Source organism: Papio anubis, chromosome 5 (genome assembly GCF_008728515.1).
Source record: "Papio anubis isolate 15944 chromosome 5, Panubis1.0, whole genome shotgun sequence".
Lineage (NCBI taxonomy): Eukaryota > Metazoa > Chordata > Mammalia > Primates > Cercopithecidae > Papio > Papio anubis.
Window position 1 is genome coordinate 6,814,079 of NC_044980.1, and position 25,382 is coordinate 6,839,460.

The 25,382-nt window shown below is 46.0% G+C and overlaps 1 protein-coding gene across 7 annotated transcripts in view; it reads left to right on the forward strand.

Annotated features, from left to right (window-relative positions):
- ADCY2 (adenylate cyclase 2) overlaps window positions 1–23,666 on the forward strand; it is a 424,606-nt gene extending 400,940 nt beyond the window's left edge. For all 7 annotated transcript variants that reach the window (XM_009208133.3, XM_021939226.2, XM_021939228.2 and 4 more), the window contains 4 exons: window positions 1,606–1,713; window positions 11,841–11,955; window positions 18,481–18,605; window positions 22,849–23,666. In XM_009208133.3, coding sequence (XP_009206397.3) covers window positions 1,606–1,713; window positions 11,841–11,955; window positions 18,481–18,605; window positions 22,849–23,001 — 501 coding nt within the window. In that variant the 3' untranslated portion in view covers window positions 23,002–23,666. The remainder of the gene's footprint in view (window positions 1–1,605; window positions 1,714–11,840; window positions 11,956–18,480; window positions 18,606–22,848) is intronic.
- The last annotated feature ends 1,716 nt before the right edge of the window (window positions 23,667–25,382 follow it).

The following is a 25,382-nucleotide window of genomic DNA, read 5'->3' on the forward strand; positions in this document are numbered from 1 at the left end:
TGATGATTCATGGAATTCTGAAATACAGTGATGAGATTACATAACACGGTGGTTTCAGGCAAACCTCCTAAATGTCTTGTGGGCCCTGTGCATTTTCTCTCACCACCATCATCATTGTGAGGTCGATGCTAGAGATTCATGGTGACGTCATGGCCGCCAGCAATTACCACTGTGGTCCTGGGTGCGTCATGACAAACAGCGGCTGGGGGTCTCAGCTGCTCCTCAGTGAAGTAAACATTCCCCAGTACTAACGGGTGAATGACAGTGGATATGTGGATAGGTGATACAGGGATTTGCTCATCTGTCTTAAATTATTTGATATGTAATCCTGGAGGAATCTCCCTGAAATCCAGAGTTCCAAGGAAGGGGCAAGAAAACGCTCTTGGTCTCCGGTCAGCGCCATTTGAACCCTGCCCTCCTGAGCAGGTACAGACCTTCCAGGGCGTCCTTCATGTGCAAGTCCATTCCTCTTCCTTCCTACAGCTTCCATTCTTATCCCTAGCTTTCCTCCATCCCAGCTGAAAGCCTAAATCAGCAGATTAAGGAAGAGTCAAGTGGGACGCTGATAACTAATTCCAAGACAAGAAATAGTAGAGCTCGGGCCAGCTGTGATGGCTGGTACCTGTCATCCCAGCACTTTAGGAGGCCAAGGTGGGAGGATCGCTTGAGCCCAGGAGTTTGAGATCAGCCTGGGCTGCATAGGGAGACCCTGTCTCTGCAAAAAAAAGAAAAATTTAATTAGCTGCACATGGTAATGTATGCCTGTGATCTCGGCTACTCGGGAGTCTGAAGCAGGAGGTTCACTTGAGCCTGGAAGATGGAGGCTGCACTGAGCTATGATCACACCACTGCACTCCAGCTGGGGTGACAGAGCAAGACTCTGTTTCAAATATATATATATTATATATATATATTTATATATTTTATATATGTATATATCTTTATATATTATATATATATTTATATATCTTATATATGTATATATCTTTATATATATATATTTATATATATATCATATGGCTCCTCTTCTGTCTTGCAAACAGCAGCCTTCTCACTTCTCTTAGGCCTCCCATGGAGGGGAGAAAGAGAGAGAGCTGGTTTCTCTTCCTAATATATATATTAGGGCTGGGGCTGATAACAACCATTCTAGATCTTATTCCATCCACCTCAAGCACTCAGAGGGCAAAAGCCAATCCTCAGCACTAATAATTGATCATAAATCATTCTGACCATGCAAGAAAGAGCTCACTCACCGAATCATAATTTTAAATTTATGCCTTTCAAATACATAGTCAGGAAATTTATTTCAAGCCCATTGTCATTTGCATCATAATTCATCTTGGTTCCTTCACCAGCAAAGTTTGAACGGTAATTCATGTTCCTTGGAAGTAAATCATTATGCTGTACTTTCCTCCAAGGACATGCGCTGTTTGAAATACATGAAGTTTTCATTCCTGGAAAAGCTCAGGGCCCCAGGGTGCATACACAGGGGTTGAAACAAGTCATGGCATCATTGTGAACCAGCATTTGAGAATGTCTCTATAAAGTCCTCAGCTTCAGGTCAGCATCCAGCTGAGTAACTGGATGGTTGTCATTGCTTCACAGCTTCTTTCCAAGCCAAAATTCAGTGGAGTTGAAAAGATTAAGACCATTGGCAGCACATACATGGCAGCAACAGGTCTGAGCGCTGTGCCCAGCCAGGAGCACGCCCAGGTAAGATGTGTTGAACACTTAATGGCACAGGTGAGCCTCAGCCCCACCCCGGGACCAAAACAGCCATGAAATGCCCCAAGAACTGTGTATTATGTACAACCTAAAGCTCAGGGTCAAGGTTCTATGAGAGAAGATGAAAATTCCAGACTTAGTGCCAGAGGATCTGTTCACAGAACTCCTGCTGCTGCCCAACAGGAGAAGAAAAACCAATCAGTATCTGCTTGTTAATACAGATAAATATACAATGAAGTAGAAGATGAAAGCTAGTTATTTAAAAGAGACTCAGTAAGGATGTTTCCAGGTCTTTTGATGTAAAAGAATGTAGTCAAGGCCGTGTGTGGTGGCTCATGTCTGTAATCCCAGCGCTTTGGGAGGCTGAGGCGGTTGGATCTCTTCAGCTCAGGAGTTCGAGACCAACCTGAACAACATAGTGAAACCCTATCTTTACCAAAAATACAAAAAACTTAGCCAGATGTGGTAGCATGCCCCTGTGGTCCCTGTTACTCGGGAGACTGAGATGGGAGGATGATTGAGCCCGGGAGGTGGAGGTTGCAGTGAACTGAGATCGCACCACTACACTTCAGCCTGTGTGACAGAGTGACACCCCATCTAAAAAATGAGTTAAAATAAAATAATGTGGTCAAAAAACAAGTTGGCCACATGGAAATTTCATTGAAAAGGTCATTTGGGCAAAACTGAATATCTTCAATCAACTAAGGTTTTCAAGATTTTCTTGTGTGTGTGTGTGTGAGAGAGAGAAAGAGAGAGAGCGAGAGAGAGAGAGAGAGCATGTACATAGACATGCTTGTGTAACTTGTTGAAATATCAGTAGGGGCCCATTAAAAAGACCTCGTTTCCCCTCAGGACAGTGGCCTTTGCTGTGGAGCCTGCCCTCTGCTGGGCAGACCACAGAAAAACAGAACACACTTTCTGTGGACAGGCAGGTTCCCAAAGAGAAGGGCTGAGCACGGTGTATGAGTCCCTCTCCCATACCCACCTCCCATGGGAAGAGTGAGAGCGGGGAGAGAGGCAGCAGGCACCATAACAGAGCTCCCTCTTCCAGGAATATCAGGAGAGGGTCCTAGTTTCCCACTTAACATTCATGCATTCATGGGCAAAGAGTAGAGTGTGGATAGACGTCTGACCCAAGAGGGAACCCTAGCGTTCTTCCAGTTAATTGGAGTGATATGTATTCCACTGGTTCTCCTCTTCAAGTGGTTGCCCTCAGATTATTATTTTTTAATGAGTATGCATTACTTCAGTAATAAAGAAAATAAAAGAAACAAGCAATAAAACAGACCCCAGAAGAACCTAGCCTTTGGATTCTGAGCAACACCTTCTCAAGCCATCATGGAGCCTGTGGCCAAAGGAAAACTGCTGTATCCTCTGCATGGTGCTGTAGATTTTTAATGATTAGGGTTTTTTCCAGAACATTAAAGTGTTAAAAAATTGAAAAAAAAATGTACAATCAAGATACTAAAATGTACAACATTCTTTTACTTTTAAATATTATATTTATAATCCAAACCAGAACTAATTACAGTTTTGCTTTCCTGGCTTTCATGGAAACAAATATATGCTTCTCCAATGCCTTTAATGTTCTGGAAAACATTGACCATTTAAAAAATATACCATTAAAACATGTATAGAGATAGGCATTTTTCTTATTGCCTCAGGCTCTAAGATGCTCAGCACAACACTGTCAGGATCTATCTGTCTTAGTCTACTTGGCCTGCCAGGCAGCATACCACAGGCTGGGTGGCTTAAATGACAGAAATTTATTTCTCACAGTTCTGAAGGCTGGGAAATTAGGTGTCTGCTGAGGGCCCCCTCTTCTGTCTTAAAAACAGTAGCTTTCTCACTTCTCTTAGGCCTCCCATGGAGGGGAGAGAGACCAAGACAGAGAGAGAGAGAGAGAGTTTCTCTCCACTTTAAAGAAGGCACGAGTTCTGTTGGATCGGAGCCCCACCCTTATCATCTTAGTTGACCATAATTACCTCCTTACAAATCCCTCTCTTCAGTACAGTCACCTGGGAGGTCAGCACTTCAACATATAAACTTTAGGGAGGACACAATCCTGTCCACAGCAGTATCTTTATTTAAAATGTCATGGTTTTAGTTCATCTTGAATTTTTCTGCATTGATTTTGGTTTTTAAAAATATTGCACTAGGATATTATTTCTCATTATTTTTGAGCTTTTTGCACCTTCTGAAGTTTCACCCCTGAGGTGAGTGCCTCACTTACCTCACCCTTATCCAGCTATGACTTGGAGGCTTCTCCAGCTCATCTAGTGAGGGCCGTCAGGAGCACTTCACCTGATCACATCCACTCATCCACTCCAGCCCTTTGCTCTTGGACAGCCAACTACCAATCCTTTGGCAGGGCCTCGGAGTGGGAGATCTTTCCAGGCATTACCAGGTGAAGACCTGTTCCACATTCAGTGTCACTCTACAGCCCATTACCCTACAGCCCAGGGTGCGTGTCTGCCTGTTCTTCCTGACCCGAACTCTGCCTCCATCAGACCCAGTCTCCTGGATCTTCAAGAAAAGTATCCAGGTCTTTTCCTTTCTGCAGCCACACTTTATAGACTAAGAGTTTGTATCCTCTGCCTTTACCTTTCACCTTCTACTTTCTCTCTACAGCTCCACAATCCTGCCTCACCAGTGCCATCAGGAATTCTACTCTCGATGACCAAAAAAAAAAAACACTTCCAGATTCCAAAATTCCTGTCCAATCACATTCTCTGAGAATTCGTCCTGGGTGACGTCCTGTCTGTGGGTGGCCGTTGCCTTTGCCCAGTAATCCTCCCTTGGCTTTTGAGCCCTTCCATTGTCTGGCCCCAGCCTGTGGTCCCTCTCTGTGGGACATTGTAATATTCTTTCCCCAGCCCCTCTTTGTCAGGGACCTCTCCTAAGACTTTATCCATCCCCTCTGCACGTTTGATCTCCACCAAAACCTCTATCCACTGTCTTGACCATTGGGCAGACTTGGATCACTTCCAGCTTCCTATAGACACTCTGCTTTCTAACACTACTGCCATTTTCTTCTTGTCCTCCCCACTTTGGAAACAGAGCACCAATCCTCTGCCCCAGCCCACTGCCCTGACCCATCCTCTACTTCTCCCTACAGTCTCTACACCAGCCCTCAAACACGCATGTGCTTTCGTGCAGACCAACCTGGGTTCTATCCACATCCTCTCCAGGTATGGTGCACCCATGTCCTGTAGCAGCACCACCTGTGGTGGTTGTTAGAGTGGTTTCCAGGGACAGCCCCAAGCCTACTGTGTCTCTGGGGTGGGTTGGGGACCCCTATTTCCACTAGTTCACCCAGGTGATTCTGACGCTCACAGAAGACGCCCTGCCTGATCAAGGAGCCGTTCAGAATCTCACTCATCACAATGCCAAGGCTCCAACTTTCACAGAAGGCTTTCCTGTGCCCTGACCTGGGGAGCTTTGCCTCACCTGGCTGTCTGGGTCCAGATCGTATTTCCTTTCTTCACTGTTTGCTACCTGTTATTTTCAACTTTCCTGGAAGTATATGTTTCTTAGTCACCATCCAGACTATAGCAGGTGCCATGTCTTATGCAGTGGCCTTCAAAGTCCCCAGCAGGGCCTTTAAGTGATCACCCGTGTTTGTTCAAGGAGTGATTGCATCTGTGCCCACTCCATCTCCCAGACAGTGTGTAGCTTCCTTCACTCTGTTTTACAATCCTTCCACTTCCAATGCAAACCCTCTGATTTATTTCGCTGACCTTGTTGAACCTTTACTGAATGGCTCCTGAGCCCTTACAACAAGCTTAGGAGGTAAGTAGTAAAACTCTTTGCCCATTTGAAAGTTGGAGAAACTGAGGCATGCCCTAGGGAAAACAAGCAGCCATAGAGTAGGGCTCAGACCTGGGCACTCTGGGTGTATCTGTCTGTCCAGAGCTCCGCACGGCAGCCTCTGGTGCTGCCTCCTGTCGTCCTTGGCTCACCTGCCCCTCCACCAGCCCCCACCCTTTCCTGAGCGTCCCTGCATCCCTACATTTGTATCTATCCTATTCACTCATCGCTGCTCCCAGCCCTTTAGCAAATCCCTTCCCAGGAGCCCCGTTCCTCCACCTTCAGCTGCCCCAGCAATGAAACTTGACTTCTTAGTTATCCTTGAATGACTTACTGACTTCAAACCCAGCCACTGTTGTTAACACATGACTGTTTTCAGGGTAGAGTTGAAAGAGCATGACTGTCAAATGAAACTGCTCATTAATTAATATTATAGCTAAGTGTTCTGCACTTCTGTTACCTTATGCATGAAATGGTGATCACGCCCGTTGCATGAGGCTGTTGGGAAGACTATAGTATGCAAAATACTTAATCGACTTCATGGGCATAGTAAGGAATAAAAATGCTAACAGTAATAATAATATAGTTGTGGTTGAACCATGTTTTGCATATTGCTACCATTGCTGCCTCAAATAGAACAGAGATAAGGGTTTTAGGACATTGAAATATGATATGTCATCATATGCATGAAGGCAAATTCTGTCAGTACTGTATACTATTTGTGATTACAGCACTTAATTAGATTCTTTACAAGGGCATCCTAGAAATATTTTGAAGTGCAATGAATGTATTCTGAAATGAAAGTTCATTACAATTGATTTGGGGCAAATAACATACCTGATAAATATTCATGCTAATATTAGTTACTTTTATAAGAAATGAATGTCACTTTGACCTTTTGTAACTGGCCCGAAATGGGCTGAAATCTTTGCTTCTCTAGTTATAAACAAAATACTTTCTATGGATTGTTTAGCCAAATCTTTAGTCTGGCAACAAAAGATATTCAGTTTACAAAATATATAGGGTAACCCAAGGATTAATGTCTTTTTCTTAAATCCAAAAAGAGGCAAATTATCTGGGTAATAGCCTTTTGAACTTTAGCCTTTATCTGTAATTACCTCTGCATGTTCTGTTTGCAGTAACAACATAATACCCATGGAGAAACAAGTGCATAGAAGTATATCAGCACCTAGTGAGGCAGGGCTTTTGTGCCTGGCTCTGTTTTGCCTCATTTGTACTTTTTAATGAAATGATCCATTCCAATTTTTTGCTTAAGTCAACAATGTGGCTAAACGGTTGCATTACATGTAAGAACTGATTGTTGTTTTTAGAAGAAGCAGGCATTTGTCAAGAAAGGAAATATTAAACTGGAAATGGGCTCTCATTCATTCCCTGAGCACACTCCCTGAAGTGCTCTCATTTTCTACCAACCACTGAATCCAAGCCAGGGTGTGAGGTAGGCACAGACAGTCTGGGAAGATTAGAGGGATCCTGTCAAATGGGCCAGAGAGGAAGTTAGGAGTCATTCAGAGACCATCCCTGCCAGTGTCATAGTAGTTAAGGGGTCCATTAAAACTAATAACCCCAGTTCCCTTCACTGGTAAGAATCAAGAATAGCTTAGGTCTCTGTGGAAATGAAAAGCAAAAAATCCTAAGTCTGTGTATTTTTGTGCAAACACCAAAGCTGTCATGATGTGTCAGAAGAAGAGAGAAATTTCCTTCTGCTTTCATGCTGTTAGCAGGAAACTCAAAACTGAAAGAAAATGAACTGTCCCTCTTCACTATACATACAGAGAATCTCAAAGACACTTAAAAGGTCAGACAAATTGGTCATTGTTAAAACTGTACATAAGAGGGAAAAGTACCACACTTAGCCATAAAACAATACTAGTATCTTCCTCCTAGATGGCTGTCATGTCAAGCAGAATGACAGGTATCTCTACACTATCTTGAAGGAGCCTAAGACCCAAGACCCAGGGATGCAGGCTGAATGCATTGCTTGTATCCATTCATTCAATCTTAACTGAAACCCAATGAGATAGGGAGTTGGCTGGGTGCAGTGGCTCGTGCCTGTAATTCCAGCACTTTGAGAGGCCAAGGCAGGCGGATCACCTGAGCTCAGGAGTGCGAGACCAACCTGGCCAACATGGTGAAACCCTGTCTGTACTAAAAACACAAAAAATTAACCGGGCATGGTGGGTGCACAACTGTAGTCCCAGCTACTTGGGAGGCTGAGGCAGGAGAGTGGCTTAAGCCTGGGAGGCAAAGGTTGCAGTGAGCCAAGATGGTGCCAGTGCACTCCAGCCTGGGCGACAGAGCAACACTCCATCTCACACACACACACACACACACACACACAAAAGGTAGGGCATTATTGTCCCATTTAACAGGTGATGAAAACTGAGGCCCAGAGAAGTTAAATGATTCTACCAAGGCCGCATAGCTAATGATTGCAGAAACCGGAACTGAACCTATTTTTGCCTGACACAGGCAATATTCCATTAGCAACCCTCTCCCAGGTAAGCTGATTATCACAGCATGCAGTTTTTATGCTCAGCTGGGAGAAGTCTGAGCATAAAAGCTGAGAAGTCTGATGAGATCTCCTAGAAGCCCGTCAGGAGAACAAAATGCTCCTTAGATAACAATCCCCAGTTCCCTTCCAAATCAGATCCAGGGGAACTTGAACACCAGAAGTTTTTCAGCATAGAACACAGGGCCAGGCACATAACAAATGCTCAGTGAATATTTATGGAAGGAAGAGGGAGAGGAGAGTACAGAAGAGGAAAGTTATGTTTATTGTAGCCTGAAAGATTACCTCGATTATTACCAAACAGACACTTGGGTTATAAAATCGTCTTGGTAAACATGCATTTACTTTAAGCAATGTTCCTTGCTGGTGAAACTTCCAAAGCAACCAGTTTATAAAATGTGTTTCAGGGAACTGAGTAGTCTCTCTCTGTAGCTGGAAGCCCATTAAATATCTGGGGATATGTAACATAAATTATTCAGATCACAGGAGAAATAACTGCTTCCTACTGCCATCAGATATTTATCTAGAGCGCACTTATGAAGACTTGTTGAAATGAATTGAGTTCTTCTAGAGACTGAACATACTTTTTTCTAGGGTTTGCTAAGTCCAAATGAGTTATTGATGTTGAATTAAACTTCATTCCCAGAACTCAATCTCTTCTTTTATTACTGAGGTCACTTAAAACCTCCAATTTAAACCATCTGTGTGAAAACAGATTGGGCAATAGTTTCTCAAGGGGCAGAGCTTGTCTGCTGCACCTTGGTTTGGTAAAAAGCAAAATCATTTCTCCCATGGCAAATATGTCCTCCTTACTTGGACAGTTGTAATTTTTACTATACAAGATTTTGCTCGTTGATTTAACAGCTTGTGCTTCCTGTTAAGGAGGAAGATGTTTTCCAACTGACTGCACAAGCCTCCAAATCAGGTTTTCCCCATAAGTCGCAAGACAAAAAAATACTAGTGAGCTATGATAGAAAAGACTAACTGTTCTTAAGAAATGACATTCTGAAATTCCACCAAAGTTAGCTGACAGTCAACTTTATAGCTCCAATTTTGTAGTTATATGGTTTTTCTCTCATGACTCTGAGTTGAGAATTTACTACAATAGTTCTATTTCCCTTGACTTTTTCTGGAATGATATAATTCACCTGAGGATAGGAAGATGTCTTTCTCTCTTGACCAGAGATTTAATTCTTCTCCATTCATATTTATACTGTTTAGTGCAGTGATTCTCAACTGGGAGCAATTTTATTCCTTCCCCATGCCCCCCGGAGCATTGTCATTGCCAGTAGAGACATTTCTGGTTGTCACAATGAGAGGTGAAGGATGCCCCTGACATCCAGTAGGCAGAGACCAGGGATGGTGTTAAACACACTGTGACATGCAGGACAGCCCGCAGAATAGAGAATAACTCAGTTCAACCCAGTTCAAGTGTCCATGGTGCCAGGGTTCAGAAACCCTGCGTTGGTGCAATCCCCCACATGCTCCTTATTAAACTCTGTGTAGAAGAGATGAATAACCCCTTCTTCATTTTCCTCTCCCCTTCAGCTACCACTTTGGGAGTAGCTTTTCTCTACCTTGCTGTCACCTTGAATAGGTGCTTATGTCTACAGTCTCCATCTATCTTCTCACCCATCCCTTCTGAGTCTCTGAGAGTTGGGCTTTCTCTTCACTTTCCATAGAGGATGCTCCCCCAAGGTCAGCAGGTGGCTCTTCTTTATCCTCAGACCTTTCTTCATCTCTGATTTAGCTCCCTTTCGGATCCAACGCTCATCTCAGAAGTCACTCCCTAAGGCCCACAACAGCCTGATGTTCCATTTCTCCTGGCCTTCTCTCAACTGTTTTCCAGTGTGCCTTGCTGGCTCCCCTCCCCTCGACCTGTGGCCTAGCCAAGGGTGTATTCCCAGCTCAACCCTCTACTATCCTATTCTCCTTTCTTCCCATGGAGCCCCCACCTGCTGTAATAGGCATATTCATGATCCCTCCTGGGTACGTGCTCTTCAAATGCACAGCGGTCAGCTTTGACCTTCCGCCAAAGCTTAATGAGTCCCTGTCTGCATTCTTCCCAGCCATTTCCTCTTGGTGATCCTACTGCCAACCTAAGTATAGTCATTCAATAAACATTTATTGAGTTCTTCTTCTTTGTCAGGGACTTTATTCTGCTGTGGAGACACAGATTAATAGAGCAAGGTCTCTACCCTGGTGGAGCTCCCAAACCAATGAGGGATGCCGACTTGAAAAGACACACGGCCCCGGCCTCTGAGCTAACACAGATGTCCATTTGGCCAAGCAGCCATGCCAGGCAGGCCTGGGACCGCATGTCAGCGAAACCTCGAAGGCCCAGCAGCTCACCAGGCAGGCTGGAACAGAAACGCTTCTCCACACCATTTTGGTGCACAGAATCATTAAGTATTGGGGGAGCAGGAACCTTCAGGACATTTAAATGAATTAAATGAATTCTATGCATATACTAATAATGTAACAAAAAATAGAAACGTTTAAAAGGTGAAATTCAAAATATATAGTAAGTGCTACAAGTTAATGTTAAATATAAACAGGTAACAGGAATGATAAACAGAAATTCATAGGAAATCTGCAAAGAAATGTTCACTTCTTCCCACTGGGAAGTCTTCAGGACTTCTCTCCTTCAGCTCTGTGATTCCCTCGTCCTCATGGGATGACACAGCCCTCGAGGACGAGTAAATGAGGGAATTGTTACCCTCCATATTAGTTTGCTAGAGCTGCCATAACAAAGTACTGCAGACAGGGGGCTTAAACCACAGAAGTTAATTGCCTCCCTGTTCTGGAGACTGGAAACCAAAGATCAAGTCATCAACAAGGTTGGTCTCTCCTGAGGCCTCTCTTCCTCCCTGTCGGGCCTCTTTCCTTCTCCTTGTGTCTTCACACGGCCTTCGCTTTGTGGGTGACTGGGTCCTGACTGCCTCTTCTTAAAAGAACATGGGTCATATTGGATTAGGGCCCACCCATATAAGCTCATTTTATCTTAATCACCTCTTTAAAGACCCTGTCTCCAAATATGGTCATATCCTGAGAGACTGGGGTTAGGACTTTAACATATGAACTTGGAGGGACACAATTCAGCTTAAAATCCTCCATTTCAAGGCCTAAGAGGGCAAAAGGAGGGGGATGTTCCCAGAGCTAGAGAGAGCTGCAGTGCAGAGACAGTAGCTGCCACCCGAGGCAGTAGCCCTTGTCCTCCGTGAAGAAGACTGACCCCTGTGGAAAGCATGCGGTGAGCAGGGAAGAGGAGGAACGAGGCCCCAAGCCTCCTCCGCACTCTCTTTTTCCACAGCATCTCCCACTGGGCGATCCCCACTGGCTGCCCAAGGACAAGGAGCGGGCACCCCCTAGCGGTCAGGCCACCAGAGCCAGAGCCCAGCAGAGAAAGGCAAAGGCCAGCTGTGGAGGGGAAAAGAGGGAAGAAGGCGCCAGCCCCTCCTCAAAGCCAGCTTTCCTTGGTGATTTTTGGACTAATACAGTATAGGTTCCCCCTGGTCAGCCTTAGCCCGCATCATGCTTTTGGCCTGAGGGGGCCTGAGACACAGAAGTCAGTGTCTTCTAGCGCCTCCTGTCTCACCTTGGCCACACAGTGCTTCCTTGAGATGGGATTTGATTCTTACAGAATGTCTGCCGTGCCTTGCAGCATTAGAATTTGCCAGCATTCCTTTCGGCCTAAAGCTCAGGTTTGGGATGAAGGGGAAGTTTCCAGCTGTGATGCTCTAACTTCCGTCCGCCTGTGTGTGTGTGTTCTCAGGAGCCCGAGCGGCAGTACATGCACATTGGCACCATGGTGGAGTTTGCCTTTGCCCTGGTAGCGAAGCTGGATGCCATCAACAAGCACTCCTTCAACGACTTCAAATTGCGAGTAGGTACGTTCTGCAAAGAGGTCTGGGTTTCAGTTGTGGCAAAGATGTGGAATAAAGGGTAAGTCATAGGGGACATTGATGATCCTTTCAGTGTTGGAGTAGAACAATTCCAAATGCATCCCGTTGCAAGACTCGATGACAGAAGGAAGGACACTTTTGGACAAATTAGAAAAAGCACCCCTTTGATTGGACCTAGGCTGCCGGCACTCAGCCAAGGTCCCGTCCACAAGCACGGCATGCACAGCCTTGAGCTGTCGTGCATTGCTCATTCACTGTGAGACATCCACAGAGAGCAGCTGCATTATTTTATGGGCCGTTGCCAATGAAACTGGGGCCTGCCACTAACGATAAGATTCATCCATATTTCAGAGATGTAAACATGTTTTTTTTTTAAAAAAAAAAAGTAGGTCTTAGAATTGTTGCAATACAGTCCCAGCTTCCTGGGGCCACAAGTTGTAGGACCACCAAATGTGGGGTAGGTTCTGAAACAGTGACAGCTTTTCCGATTGTGTTTAAATCCTAGAGAAAAAAAAAATCCAGCTTTCTTTATAATATTGTTTAAAAAAATAACCTTTAGGCCTGGTGTGGTGGCTCATGCCTATAATCCCAGCACTTTCGGAGGCCGAGGTGGGAGGATCACTTGAGTCCAGGAGTTTGAAACCAGGCTGGGCAACATGATGAGACCCCATCTCCACAAAAAATAAATTAGTTGAGCTTGGTGGCGCACGCCTGTAGTCCCAGTTACTTGGAAGGCTGACGCAGGAGGATTTATTGAACCCAGGAGGTTGAGGCTGTAGCAAGCCATAATGGTGCCACTGCAAACCAGCCTGGGAGACGGAGAGAGACCCTGTCACAAAAAAAAAAAAAAAAAAAAAAAAAAAAAAAAAGTAACCTTTGCTTGGTTGAAAACAGAGGCTTCCTGATTTCTAAGTTTTTAACAGACTTTAAGTTTATTTTTTTTAGCATGTTTCATTACTTGCCTTTTACAAATTGTTATTTTTTAAAATGTGTGTTTTAAGTCATCAAGTCAACACACAGCTGGGTTGCGATGTGTGCAGTTACTTGCAACCATTCAGATTTCTAAGAGCTTCCTTGACCATGTTATGGTTTTCTTGGCAACACATTTTGCTTCTTCTGACAGTCAGTTTATATAAGAGCAGTTCAGGCAACAAATTCCATCTGAATGGTTTTTAACACTCTCTTACATACAAATTTCAACTTTAAAAAGAAATCTACACATTTAAAGCCATCTTCTTCTTTTGCTATGGGTATGTCCTGAATTTCATTTAAATCCAAAATATGTTACATCTCTTTCACAAATGAGATGTGTTTCTCTCTGCTTGTACTGTTAGTTGTCAGTGTTTACTCGTATTTTCCTTTTTTTTTTTTTTTTTTTTTGAGACAGTCTTGCTCTGTCACCCAGGCTGGTGTGCAGTGGCACCATCTCAGCTTGCTGCAACGTCCACTTCCTGGGTTCAAGCAATTCTCCTGCCTCAATCTCCCAACTATCTGGGATTACAGTCCTGTGCTACCGCACCCAGCTTATGTTTGTATTTTAAGTAGAGATGGGGTTTCACCATGTTGGCCAGGCTGGTCTCTCGCTCCTGACCTCAAGTGATCTGCCCACCTCGGCCTCCCAAAATGCCATACTTTTCTTTCTGCTTTCTCACTTCTGTGCATAGTAAACCCCTATCGGGGGCGCTACCTTACACAAAGATGAGATGACCACACCAAACATGGGCATGTCCCTTTGACCCCAGAGACTCTACACTGTTTTGACAGCTTGGAAAATGGGCTCCTCAAATTTTGCTACTATGCCTCTTTAAAAAAAAAAAATGTATTACATGAACGTATTAGTCAGGGTTATCTAGAGGAACAGAAACAATAGGATAGGTGTATATATAATAGGTTAGATGTATATATAATAGGTTAGATGTATATATAAAGGAAAGTTTATTAAGGAGTATTAACTCACACAATCACAAGGCGAGGTCCCACATTAGGCCGTCTGCAAGCTGAGGAGCAAGGAAGCCTGTCCGAGTCCCAAAGCTGAAGAACTTGGAGTCTGGTGCTGGAGGGCAGGAAGCATCCAGCCCAGGAGAAAGATGTAGGCTGGAAGGCTAGGCCAGTCTAGTCTCTCCACGTTCTTCTGCCTGCTTTTTTTTTTTTTTTTTTTTCTGAGATGGAGTCTCGCTCTGTTGCCCAGGCTGGAGTGTGGTGGTGCTATCTTGGTTCACTGCAAACTCACCTTCCCGGGTTCACACCATTCTCCTGCCTCAGCCTCCTGAGTAGCTGGGACTACAGGTACCCACCACCACACCCGGCTAATGTTTTATATTCTTAGTAGAGACGGGGTTTCACCGTGTCAGCCAGGACTGCCTGCTTTTATTCTGGCCACACTGGCAGCTGATTAGATGGTGCCCACTCAGATTGAGGGTGGGTCTGCCTTTCCCAATTCAGTGACTCAAATGTTAATCTCCTTTGTCTGCACCCTCACAAACACATTCAGGATCAATACTTTGCATCTGTCAATCCAATCAATTTGACATTTAGTATTAACTATCGCAGTGGGAGAATGACCTCTTCTATTATCAAACTTAGAGAGACCAAAGTAATATTGCCCTGCACTGCAGCATGGGACCAGAACGACTATTTGCCAGTCATGTGTACTACATCCAAAGTGCCATTTTCCTGGTCTAGACTTCAGTGATATTGTTCAGATTCACGTGAACTCTTGAATGGACCTCCGTCAAGCCGTGTTGATTGACACTCAATGCCTACTTTACCCTGATTGTCCAATAACTGATAAGCTCTCTACCCTCAACCCCATATATCAGCCTTGTTAGATTTCTAAGGAAGCCTGAACTCAACATTTCATTGGCCTTTAGTCTCTCTTTCCCCACACCCTCAGTCTCTCCCAGGAGGGGGCTTCTCTGCTCTACCTCCATGCACCACAACATCCAGAGGCAGTTCAGGGATAGCAACGCGGAAGAATAATATTGCCTACAAAAGCGATGGGACAAATAATGAGGTGAATTCCCTCCTAGCATCCTTTTCAGCATATCAGGCTGTAGAATTGGTTGGAACCACAAATCAAGCACACCCCTGCACTAACTAGAGCTGGCCCTGTTGCCAGCAATAATCAGTCCAGGCTCTTCCCCACCCGCAGAGCTGCTGACCAAGCAGGGATCAGCAGTGGCCAGAAGAAAAGCTGAACTGTCAGATGCAGTGCTGGAACTGCAGGCCAGTGTCCAGCGGCTGACCCCTGGGTGCTCTGACCTGTGCCAGAGCTGGAATAAATTATTTGAGATGCCTAAACCAGAAGTGTGTTTTCCTGAGTACACTACAACATCAAAGGAGAATTTATTTCTTACCTCTTTTGTACCTGCAAAAGTACTGTTTGGAACAGTATTGGGGCTGTTTCCTGACCTAACTTTCCATTGCAAAGGGGAAGCTTTGGCCGAGTGTGGTGGCTCACTCCTGTAATCCCAGCACTTTGGGATGCCAAGGCGGGTGGATCACGAAGTCAGGAGATCGAGACCATCCTGGCTAACACAGTGAAACCCCGTCTCTACTGAAAAAAAAAAAAAAAATTGGTGGCATGGTGGAGGGCACCTGTAGTCCCAGCTAGTCCGGAGGCTGAGGCAGGAGAATGGCGTGAACCCAGCAGGTGGAACTTAAAGTGAGCCGAGATCGCGCCACCGCACTCCAGCCTGGGCGACAGAGCAAGACTCCATCTCAAAAAAAAAAAAAAAAAATTTTTTTAACAAATAAGGGAAAGCTTTGCCTAAGATCTACAATCAGCTGTAGCAGACTAAGCAGTTCAGCAGTCAGAAATTAAATCTCCAGAAATACCCTCATCAATCTACAGTCCAACTAATGCAGGAAGGTGGGGTCCTGGACCCAGGAGAAAATGTCGGGGGAAGAATCAATTAGTGTCAGTATCCCTATTTCTATATCTATGGTCCTCCTTCCCCTGACTCCCAGAATATCCACGGTCTGCGCATTTGCAGTTCATGGGACCAGGAACCATCCTGCATGTTAAACTGGAGCTGGGAAAGAGCCCCGGCTGCTTTTTGATTAGAGAAGTTGATTAATCTTTTGAAGCTTCAGCTCCTGACAGCAGAAGCCATATCCACCTTCCACACAGGGTCAAAGCTCAGATGTAGACAAGGAATCGCCGTGGTTTTATAATTGCAGTTATTAAAAGGGGGAGGTCAGCACAACGTCTGTCACCTCTGTAGTTAGCAGTGGCCCAGGGCACCTGCTCACCTGGGGAAGAAACACTTCCTCAACCTCCACCTCCCAGGCTCAAGAGATCCTCCTGCCTCAGCCTCCTGAGCAGCTGGGACTACAGCCATGCACCTTGTGCCACTACACCTGGCTAATTTATATATGTGTGTATATATATATATATGTGTGTGTGTGTGTGTGTGGTTTTTTGTGTGTGTGTGTGTGTGTGTGTGTGTATGTATTTGGTATCTAACGCCTGGATACCCCAGGGTCCAGGAAACCTTGGACAAGAACTGGGCCAGCTGGGCTGAAGAGAGCTGGCTTCAAGCATGGCTCCAGCGACCTGGTGGTTAAGTTTCCTTAGAGAACACAGTGCGTGAGCAGGCTTATGTCACCCGGGACTGACATTCCTCACTCTGATGAACGCTGAGCAGTCAAGCCCAGCTTCAAGAGGGCCAAGAACCCAAGCAGCAAAACCTGACAGGCTTTCCGAGGCTCGCCTGGAGCCTGGCTGTGTGTCCCTTCCCCTTCCTGTGGGAGAGCTCGGTTGCTCTCCCGCTGATGGCGCTGGCATTTCCTCCAAGTGGGAGGTGCTCAGGGACCCCCTCAGTCTTCTCTCTTCTACCTTCAACTTTTCCCCTAAGTGCCAGTCATCTTCCCATGAGAACAATTTCCCCAGATTTGTATCCCATCAAAATCTCATTCTCATTCTCACACATGTCAGGATTCTTTCTTAAAGCTGATGTAGCTGGGATCCCTTGCCAGCAGCAATGCAGATTTGGGATAGTCCTTTGGAAAGTGGTTTAGAAATGACAGCCATCACCACAAACACAAAAACGTGTTCTTCCTGAATTCAGCAGGCTCGCCAGTGGGGATGCTGTCCAAGGCAGCGAGCCTCAAGGTGGGAGAGGGCCATGTGCCCAGAGCCTGCTGTGGAGTTGGGGGAGTCGGGGCCTCGGGAGAAGACTCCATAGAGCCACCCACCTGCCTTTGGGGCCTGTGTCTGCCACCTGCCACCCTGTGTGAGGCCACTCGGCCTCCTGGCCTGCATGCCCTGAGAATGAGAGGAGCGCACGTATATCTGTAAAGCACTGAGAACAGCACAGGGGAGTGGAAAGTGCCCTGCTGGTGTGGCTGCGGGGGTAGTTGTGCTTGTTCTTTTAGCACAGAATCAGGGCGAACCCTAAAGTCCAACAGTGGCAGAATAGCCAGTGGCATACATCCATGTAGTGCAGCCATTTAAAATAAAAACGTTTGCTTCAAAATCAACATTTACTCTAAAACTCTTGCGAAATAGTATAGTAATCATCTCTTGCCTAAAACTGTATCGCAACACAGAAAAACCACTGTATTATGTTTAGTTTTGATGTCTTTTTGTTGTTGTTGTTGTTGTTGTTGTTGTTGTTGTTGTTGTTGTTGTTGTTGTTGAGATAGGGTCTCCCACTTTTGCTTAGGCTGGAGTGAAGTGATGCTATCTGAGCCCACTGCAACCTCCACCTCCCAGGCTCAAGGCATCCTCCTGCCTCAGCTTCCTGAGTAGCTGAGACTACAGCCATGTGCCATGCGCCACTATACCTGGCTAATTTATATATATATTTGGTAGAAATGGAATTTCACTATGTTGCCCAGACTGATCTCAAACTCCTGATCTCAGTCCACCTGCCTTAGCCTCCCAAAGTGCTGGGATTACAGGTGCACCTGTAATCCTTTAGTTTTTTAAAGCATACACATTTTATCTTATGCAAAATGACAAATGGTCATATAAACATGAATCAAGGTCTAGAAGATAAAAGAGGACAGATATTTTAACAGTTTTGAGTAGGAAAAATAAGAGGAATTATTTTTCTTTGTTTTAGAATTTCATGAGTTGGGCTCACGTTTGTTTAATAATGATGATTCAAGAATGGTCCTATGAAACCATCCTGTTTAGACAGTAGCCATGGTCGGGCATGATGGCTCATTCCTGTAATACCAGCACTTTGGGAGGGCAAGACAGGTGAATCTCCTGAGCTCAGGAGTTTGAGACCAGCCTGGGCAACATGGCAAAACTCTGTCTCTACTAAAAATACAAAAAAAATTAGCCAGGTGTGGTGGTGTGTGCCTATAGCCCCAGCTACTCGGGAGGCTGAGGTGGGAGGATCGCTTGAACCTGGGAGGTGAAGGTTGCAGTTAGCCAGGATTGCTCCACTGCACTCCAGCCTGGGTGACAGAGTAAGACCCCATCTCAAAAAAAAAAAAAAAAAAAGACAGTGGCTATAAGATGAATCTTGCTAACTCATCTCTGATGTGGCACAGGTATTAACCATGGACCTGTGATAGCTGGTGTGATTGGAGCTCAGAAGCCACAATATGATATCTGGGGCAACACTGTCAATGTGGCCAGTAGGATGGACAGCACCGGAGTCCTGGACAAAATACAGGTAATGCAGTGTGCGGTCTGTGCTGCCTTCATCAACCATGTCTATTCTCTTGGGATCCATAAATAAGTATAATAAGGATACTAATATATTAAAACAAAGGAAAAAAGTAAACCTTGAAATTTACTTAAATCTTTTGGAGAACAATTTTTGGGGAAATGTCAGTTTCTGCATTGACTGTTAACAACAACAAAATTCTAACTATATAAAGGCTGTTGCATTTGTGGAAACAAATGATCCAGCAGCAACCAGCATGATGGCACAACAGCCCTGAGCATTCGGTACGGGAGTGGTGCCCTCTTCCACCTTTATTACTTCTCCTGGTGCCAATACCTTGAACAGGACTTTGCAAGCGAGAGGGATCATGCATCCAAAACCAGACACAACCCCCCACCTTCTTCTCTCAAGCTGAATTGGGATGAGGGGAAGTGGTAGGCTGGGGAGAGGTCGGATGTGAAATAGAAGGTTGATATGAATGGCAGTGCTGAAATCCACCCAAGGGGGAGAAAGGAAGGTCTGACAAATGAAAAGCAGTGGTTGGAGAAAACTAAAATTATTTTGTATGACTATTTCCATTGCTCATTAAATCAATTATAATCATGGTTAAAGTATGTTACAATAGCACTAATAATATATTTTTTAAAGTATTTTAAAATCACTGAAAAGATAATAGAAAAAAAAGTCTGTTACTAAAGCTGTGCTGAAACTAGTCTAATCTTCTCATGCAACTGCTCAGTTGATGACGCTGAAACTATCCCTCAAGCTACAAAAGAGCAGTGGTTCAGCCCAGGGTGACAGTGACAGAATATTCCATACCCACGTCCTGTGCTCCTCCCACGCGCTGTGGAGACTGCTCAGTTGCCCAGCTAGAACAAGAATCGTGGGGCGTTGGCAGCCTAGTCTAATCATTTCCTGATGGTACCAAGGCTTCCAGGACTTTCTGCATAAACATCGCTAGCCACTTCCGATGCCCAGGGATGCTCCAGCAATCCTGGACAACCCCAGTTCTTCTCTTGGCAGGGAGGAGAGGCCTGCCCCTACCAAGGGCTCACTTTCCCACCTGCAGGCCAGCCCATGTCCCCAGCACAACACCCGGAATAGTCCAAAGATTTATGGCAGTTTTTAATATGCTTTCCAGCTCCCCAAAAAGCTTTCAAGCACTTGGGATAAGTATCAAAAGCAATTTAAGTGAGGCAGGTCATGGAGAGTGCTCCCTCCTTGAGATCGTAAATCTGCTAGAGGTTGATGTTTGAAATGTGTTTGAGCTCATGTGTGTCTCGAAGAGGATATTGGGCTTCATAAAGCTCCATGTGACTCAGGGCGGGTCAGCCACCTGCGGCGGCTCCATTGCCTCTGATCCCTGGAGGGAAAGAAGACAGGTTTCTGCCTGTCACTAGGGAGCCATGTTTGTAGACCTGTGTTTGCTCCCTTAGCACAGGAGCTGGAAGGGCTGCATTTGGGTGGGTTTTTAAACCCGAAGGTGTGGCTTGCTTCCTCACTCCAGTAAGCTCTCTTTTCCATTTATGTGCAAAAAATAGTGGTGAGATGCCAGGAAAATCAAAAACGATGCCCAGACCATTAATAAGCTTCTCCTAGGCCTGAGGAACAGGTTCTTTTTATTAAAGGGTATTTAACTCCCAGCATGCTTTCTAGCCTGGAAACCCCGAGAACAGCAGAGCAAGCCCACTCAGCAACCCTGCGGGCCTCTTCTAGGCCTGGAGGCATAGAAACCAGCGTGCATCGAGATGGACAGCTTCTTCCTCCCGGTTTCCCATTAATCATGCGGCGCTGATCGGCGGGTGGTTTGGCATGACGAACACCAGTGGATAGTTTTAAAATGCCAGTGACATTAGCGCCGGTAAATACCTCAACAGTTAACCCCCAAAGCACCAAAAGATTGGTTTGTTCTCTAGGTGGAAGGTCACTCATCCAATAACCGCAGAATTTGCAAACCTGAGTTTCTTGGTTTTCTTCATCTTCTTTCGGTTCTTATCCAATACGCAAAGCACTCCCTGGGTTCCTGCCCTCCTCCCAGGGTTTGGGCCAGACCAGAGCAGCAGGACTTGGGCGTCTGGCGCCTGTGCCTCCCTTTCCTTTCTGCTCTGCTCATCAGGGTCCCGAGGACCCACATGTGGACCTTGTGCTAGGGGCTGTCCTTCCATGACACTGCAGAAAGGTGGATGATTCTTCCATAGCCAGTCCTTGACATCTGTGCATGGAGGATTCGCCCTGGTTCTGGGCATCCCTGGATGCTGTCCTGGGCTCTCATGAACACAGCCCCTCATGGTTTCCTTGCACTTCTGCCTCTGCCCCCGCAGCGGCATCTGCCCTCAAGGCGCTTCTCAGTCTCCAAGCCCAAGGAGGCTGGAGCTTTGCTGTTGACACGGCCCCCACCTTTGCACCTGCCCCGGGCCACACCACAACCAAAATTGTGCCATAACACCCCTGTGTGCCATCACAACACTGCTGTGTGCCATGACAATGCTACGTGCCAGAACAACGCCGCCCTATTCCATAACACTTCTGTGGGCCATCACAACACTGCTGTGTGCCATGACAATGCTGCTGTGTCCCATAAAAACACTACTGTTTGCCATCACAGCACTGCTGTGTGCCACGACAATGCTGCTGTGTGCCATGACAACACTGCCGTGTGCCATAACAATGCTACCGTGTGCCATGACAACGCTGCTGTGTGCCATAACACTGGTGTGTGCCATAACAACACTGCTATGTGACAGAACAACGGTGCCCTGTGCCATAACAACACTGCTATGTGCCGTAACAATGCTGCTGTGTGCCATGACAACACTGCTGTGTGCCACAAAAAATGCTGCTGTGTGCCATAACACTGTTGTGTGCCATAACAACGCTGCTGTGTGCCGTAACACTGCTATGTGCCAGAACAACGGTGCCCTGTGCCATAACACTGCTGTGTGCCGTAACACTGCTGTGTGGGTTGCAAGCTGCCCAGCCCTGCCACACCCGCCTGGCACAGATTTGTCACTCCAGTGCTGGAGGTGGCCAAGGTCTCACAGGTGCCCTTGTTGCAGCCATGCCAGGTGCCTTCTCAGATGAAGTGGGAGGAGATTGCTCCTTTGTGCCTTTTTCTTATGGTTCCAAAGCAGCATTACCAGGCCTTTCTGTCTGCCCAAACTCAGACACCAGCTAGGGGAGACTGGGTGGAGGAGCAGGTAGCCAACAGAGGGGTCTTCCCCGGCCTCAGACGCTGAGGCCTCGCCCTCAGACCACGCCTGTGTGCCTCACTGGTTCTCTGCTTTTGCAGCTCCTCCACACTCAGGCAGCCCCAGCACAGGCAGGCGTGGGTCCGCTGTCCCAGACAGGGTGTCCTAGGGAAGGCGCAGCACACGCCGAAGCTGAGAGAGCGCAAGGCTCAGTACGGGACAGTGCATCTCCGCTGAGGAGGAAGCCATGGGAGCCAGCAAGTTCACTGTCATCTGACGGCAGGGCCTGGACATGGTTCAGCAGCCGGGGCCCTCGCCTGTCGGTGCAATGGCAGGAAGTAAGTGGTCCTGTCAAGCCGGCAGCCTGCAAGAGGGGCTGCCCTCCTTAGCCCCCCGTTTCAATGCAGTGAAGTGAGGAGACTTTTGAGACTCAACTGGGAGCATCATGCTCGTGCGGACACCGGTGCAAATTCCCACAGTTCTCCCAGTTTTACCCCTTCACTCACAGGCATCAAACCTGACGGACGCGACCCCTTGCGGGAGTTGAGAGTGCTCCTTCTCAGGGTGTTCCTCCCATCGACACTGAAATTGAGTGTTAATGTTTATTATTTCATGAAAGACATTCATGACAATTTATAAACATCATCCAGAATCCCACCACTCCAACCTATTTTGGTTCACTCTCTTTTTTCCAGGTCTCTTCAATGTGAATACATAACAGCATGTGGTTGAAATCATAGCCTGGATCCAGGCTCAATCCCTTTTCTGGGTGCAATGGTTCGATATTGTCTTATCCATGATAGCACCATCGTAGCACTGGAGTTACTTGAATTTTAGGTTGTTTCCAATTTTTCGCTATCCCTGCACTGAATTAAACAGCATTGTCCTTTACAACCTTCCTTCTTGTGGATTCCTCTCACTGTTCTACTGACTTCTCAGGAGTGGAATTCCTGGGTTGAAGAGCATGGTGCCTTTCTTTGGCTCTTCATCCTTGAGTCAGATGGGTTGTATCAATGTAGGTACTAACTAAGCCCATTTTCCCGTGTTCCTGCGCCTTCTAGGTTACGGAGGAGACAAGCCTCGTCCTGCAGACCCTCGGATACACATGCACCTGTCGAGGAATAATCAACGTGAAAGGAAAGGGGGACCTGAAGACGTACTTTGTAAACACAGAAATGTCAAGGTCCCTTTCCCAGAGCAATGTGGCATCCTGAAGAGTCACCTTCATTTTGGCAAGAAGACTGTATTTTCAGGAAGGTATCACACACTTTCTGACTGCAACTTCTGTCCCTTGTTTTTGATGTGCGTGCTCTGTCTGTCCTATGGAGCCTCTGCAGACTCGTTCCCGTGACCCAGTGGCATACCGTTTGGTGTCTGACGTGTGCCCAGATCGTTCTGCCACTTGCACTGTGCTTGCTCCTAAGCAAAAGGGAAAAGGAGCGTGCGTGATAGAAGAAAAGCATTGAGAGAACTAACAAAGAGGAGAGAGGTGAAACACACACACATTCTTAAGGCAATAAAACTAGGGGGTGTATATTATCTTCTGGTGCATGTTCTTTTCTGGAAAATATGGTAGCTCGCCAACCGCATCTGCTCGTCTGATATTCAAACACACAGTATTCGTGAATAAGTTGATTCTGTCCCTCACATGGAGTCTGTGCTCACCCATTGTCTCATTGCCAGTGGTGTCCAAGGGCCCCCGTTGGGACCCACGGCTCTCGTCCCTCTGCTCCATGTGTCTCATGCCAGCAGCACGTTGCCATCCGTCACCAGAATTAGTCTTCACAGCCTAGGACCAGTTTTGTACCAAACTCGTCTGATGTTTTGATGCCATTTGTCTTTTGTAAAGTTAATTCATTAAAAGTTTTATGTACTTTGATTTGCAGTGCCTGTATCTTTTATTTTCCTGTCTTCTTTCTTCTGTGGTTTGCTCCAGAATTAAAGTGTGTTTTCCATCCGTTCTCCCTTTTGACACAGTTGTTTCGGAAAGAGCTCTCCAGAAGCCAATGTTGAAATGTAATTCAGATTAGGACACAGTGTGTGACGCAGATAATTGGTTACTCAGCTCCCTGGAAAGCAGGCAAGCATGTTGAATGTATCTAGTGGTCTGATTTTAATTTGGGCATCTCTAGAGAATGCTTTCAGGGACAAATACTTTACTAGTAAAAAGATTCTCTGCGAGCAACAGTGCCCCCTCCGTCCACTATGCTCCTGTCTACAGGAATGTTTTGCTAGACCTAACAGAAATAGACTGCAAAAGAATAATGTGGAACCGGCTATGCAAATCAGTCTCACAATAGCGTGAACTAACTGAGAGAAGTACTAAGTCCCACAGACTGCCTGTTAAGTCTGAGAAGGCTAAAGAAGACACAGCCAACGTTCATGCATTTTTAAAGACAGAAGACCTTGAAGAATTTGTTCTTGTCAATCCAATACAAGTTGTTTGGTACTTATAACATAAAGAAATCATACTTTGCCAAATAGTGAAAAGCAGAGCAATCATGTGTAATCTAATGTTTAAAAGCAAAACTGCAAATTGTAGCCCAGTTGGTCAAACTTGTTTTCTTTTTATAGCTCGTGGCAGGCATCTGTAAGAGGTAGAGGACCCAGATGATCTCTTAGGAAGCCTTTTATTCGTGGAACTCGAACTTGAAGCACAAGTTCCTGGTTTGATTCCTGGCTCTGATTTTTTACCAGCTGTGTAACTTTGAACACATCTCTTAGTCCCTCTTAGGAGTACTTTCCTTATTGGCAACTCATGGAATCGCTAGTGATTAAACGAGGCAATGACTGTGAGAGCCTGGCTGGGCCTGCACAGTCACAGCACGGGCACAGCTGCTGTGCCAGGACTGTGACTCATTCCCAGTAAAAGGCACTTATCGAAGCTGATAACCATCCTTTATCACCGAAGTGTGAGCAGAGCATGACTTATTTAGTATTCTGCCTCAATGGGGAATTTTTTGATCCTGTAATCACAACTCAGCATTGGCCTTAATATCCCTAGATCTCCAAAAACAGTGGTTGAAGCAAGGGCTTTTCTCTTTCCTCTAATCGAAATCTGGACTAGGATGTCGTAGCATTTCATGAGCTCAAACTGGCCATGGTGTAGAATGTGTAAGGATGAGCAGCAGGTGTGCCTCGTGGGTTCCTCCTCTGTTACATCCTGCTACACTCATCCGCAGGTCTCCTTGGGTAACCTACCCTGAGTGAACACCCCCAGCTGGGTGGTCCACCAAGTTCTCATAAACAGAGTCCCTCCCATTCCCCCATGTGGTGCACTGAACTTGGGTTTGTGCTAAAAGAACTCAAAAGGAGAATTGTGCTCTCCGAAAGCCATATCACCAGTCTTACCAAACAATAGGCTTTTAAAAGCATTCCGAGTCATTGTCAGAATCCACTGTGGGAAGCTCTGTGTGCACCTGGGCCGTTCTAGGTGTGGTCCCATGGCAGCAGCCTCAGCATCCCCTGGAAACTTGTCAGAAATGCAAATTCTCAGGCCCCAACCTGAAGGAGGACCCTGAATCTGAGATGCCCGGGGTGAGGGCCCAGCACAATTGCTATTTAGTGAACAGGTTCTCCAGGTGATTCTGATCCC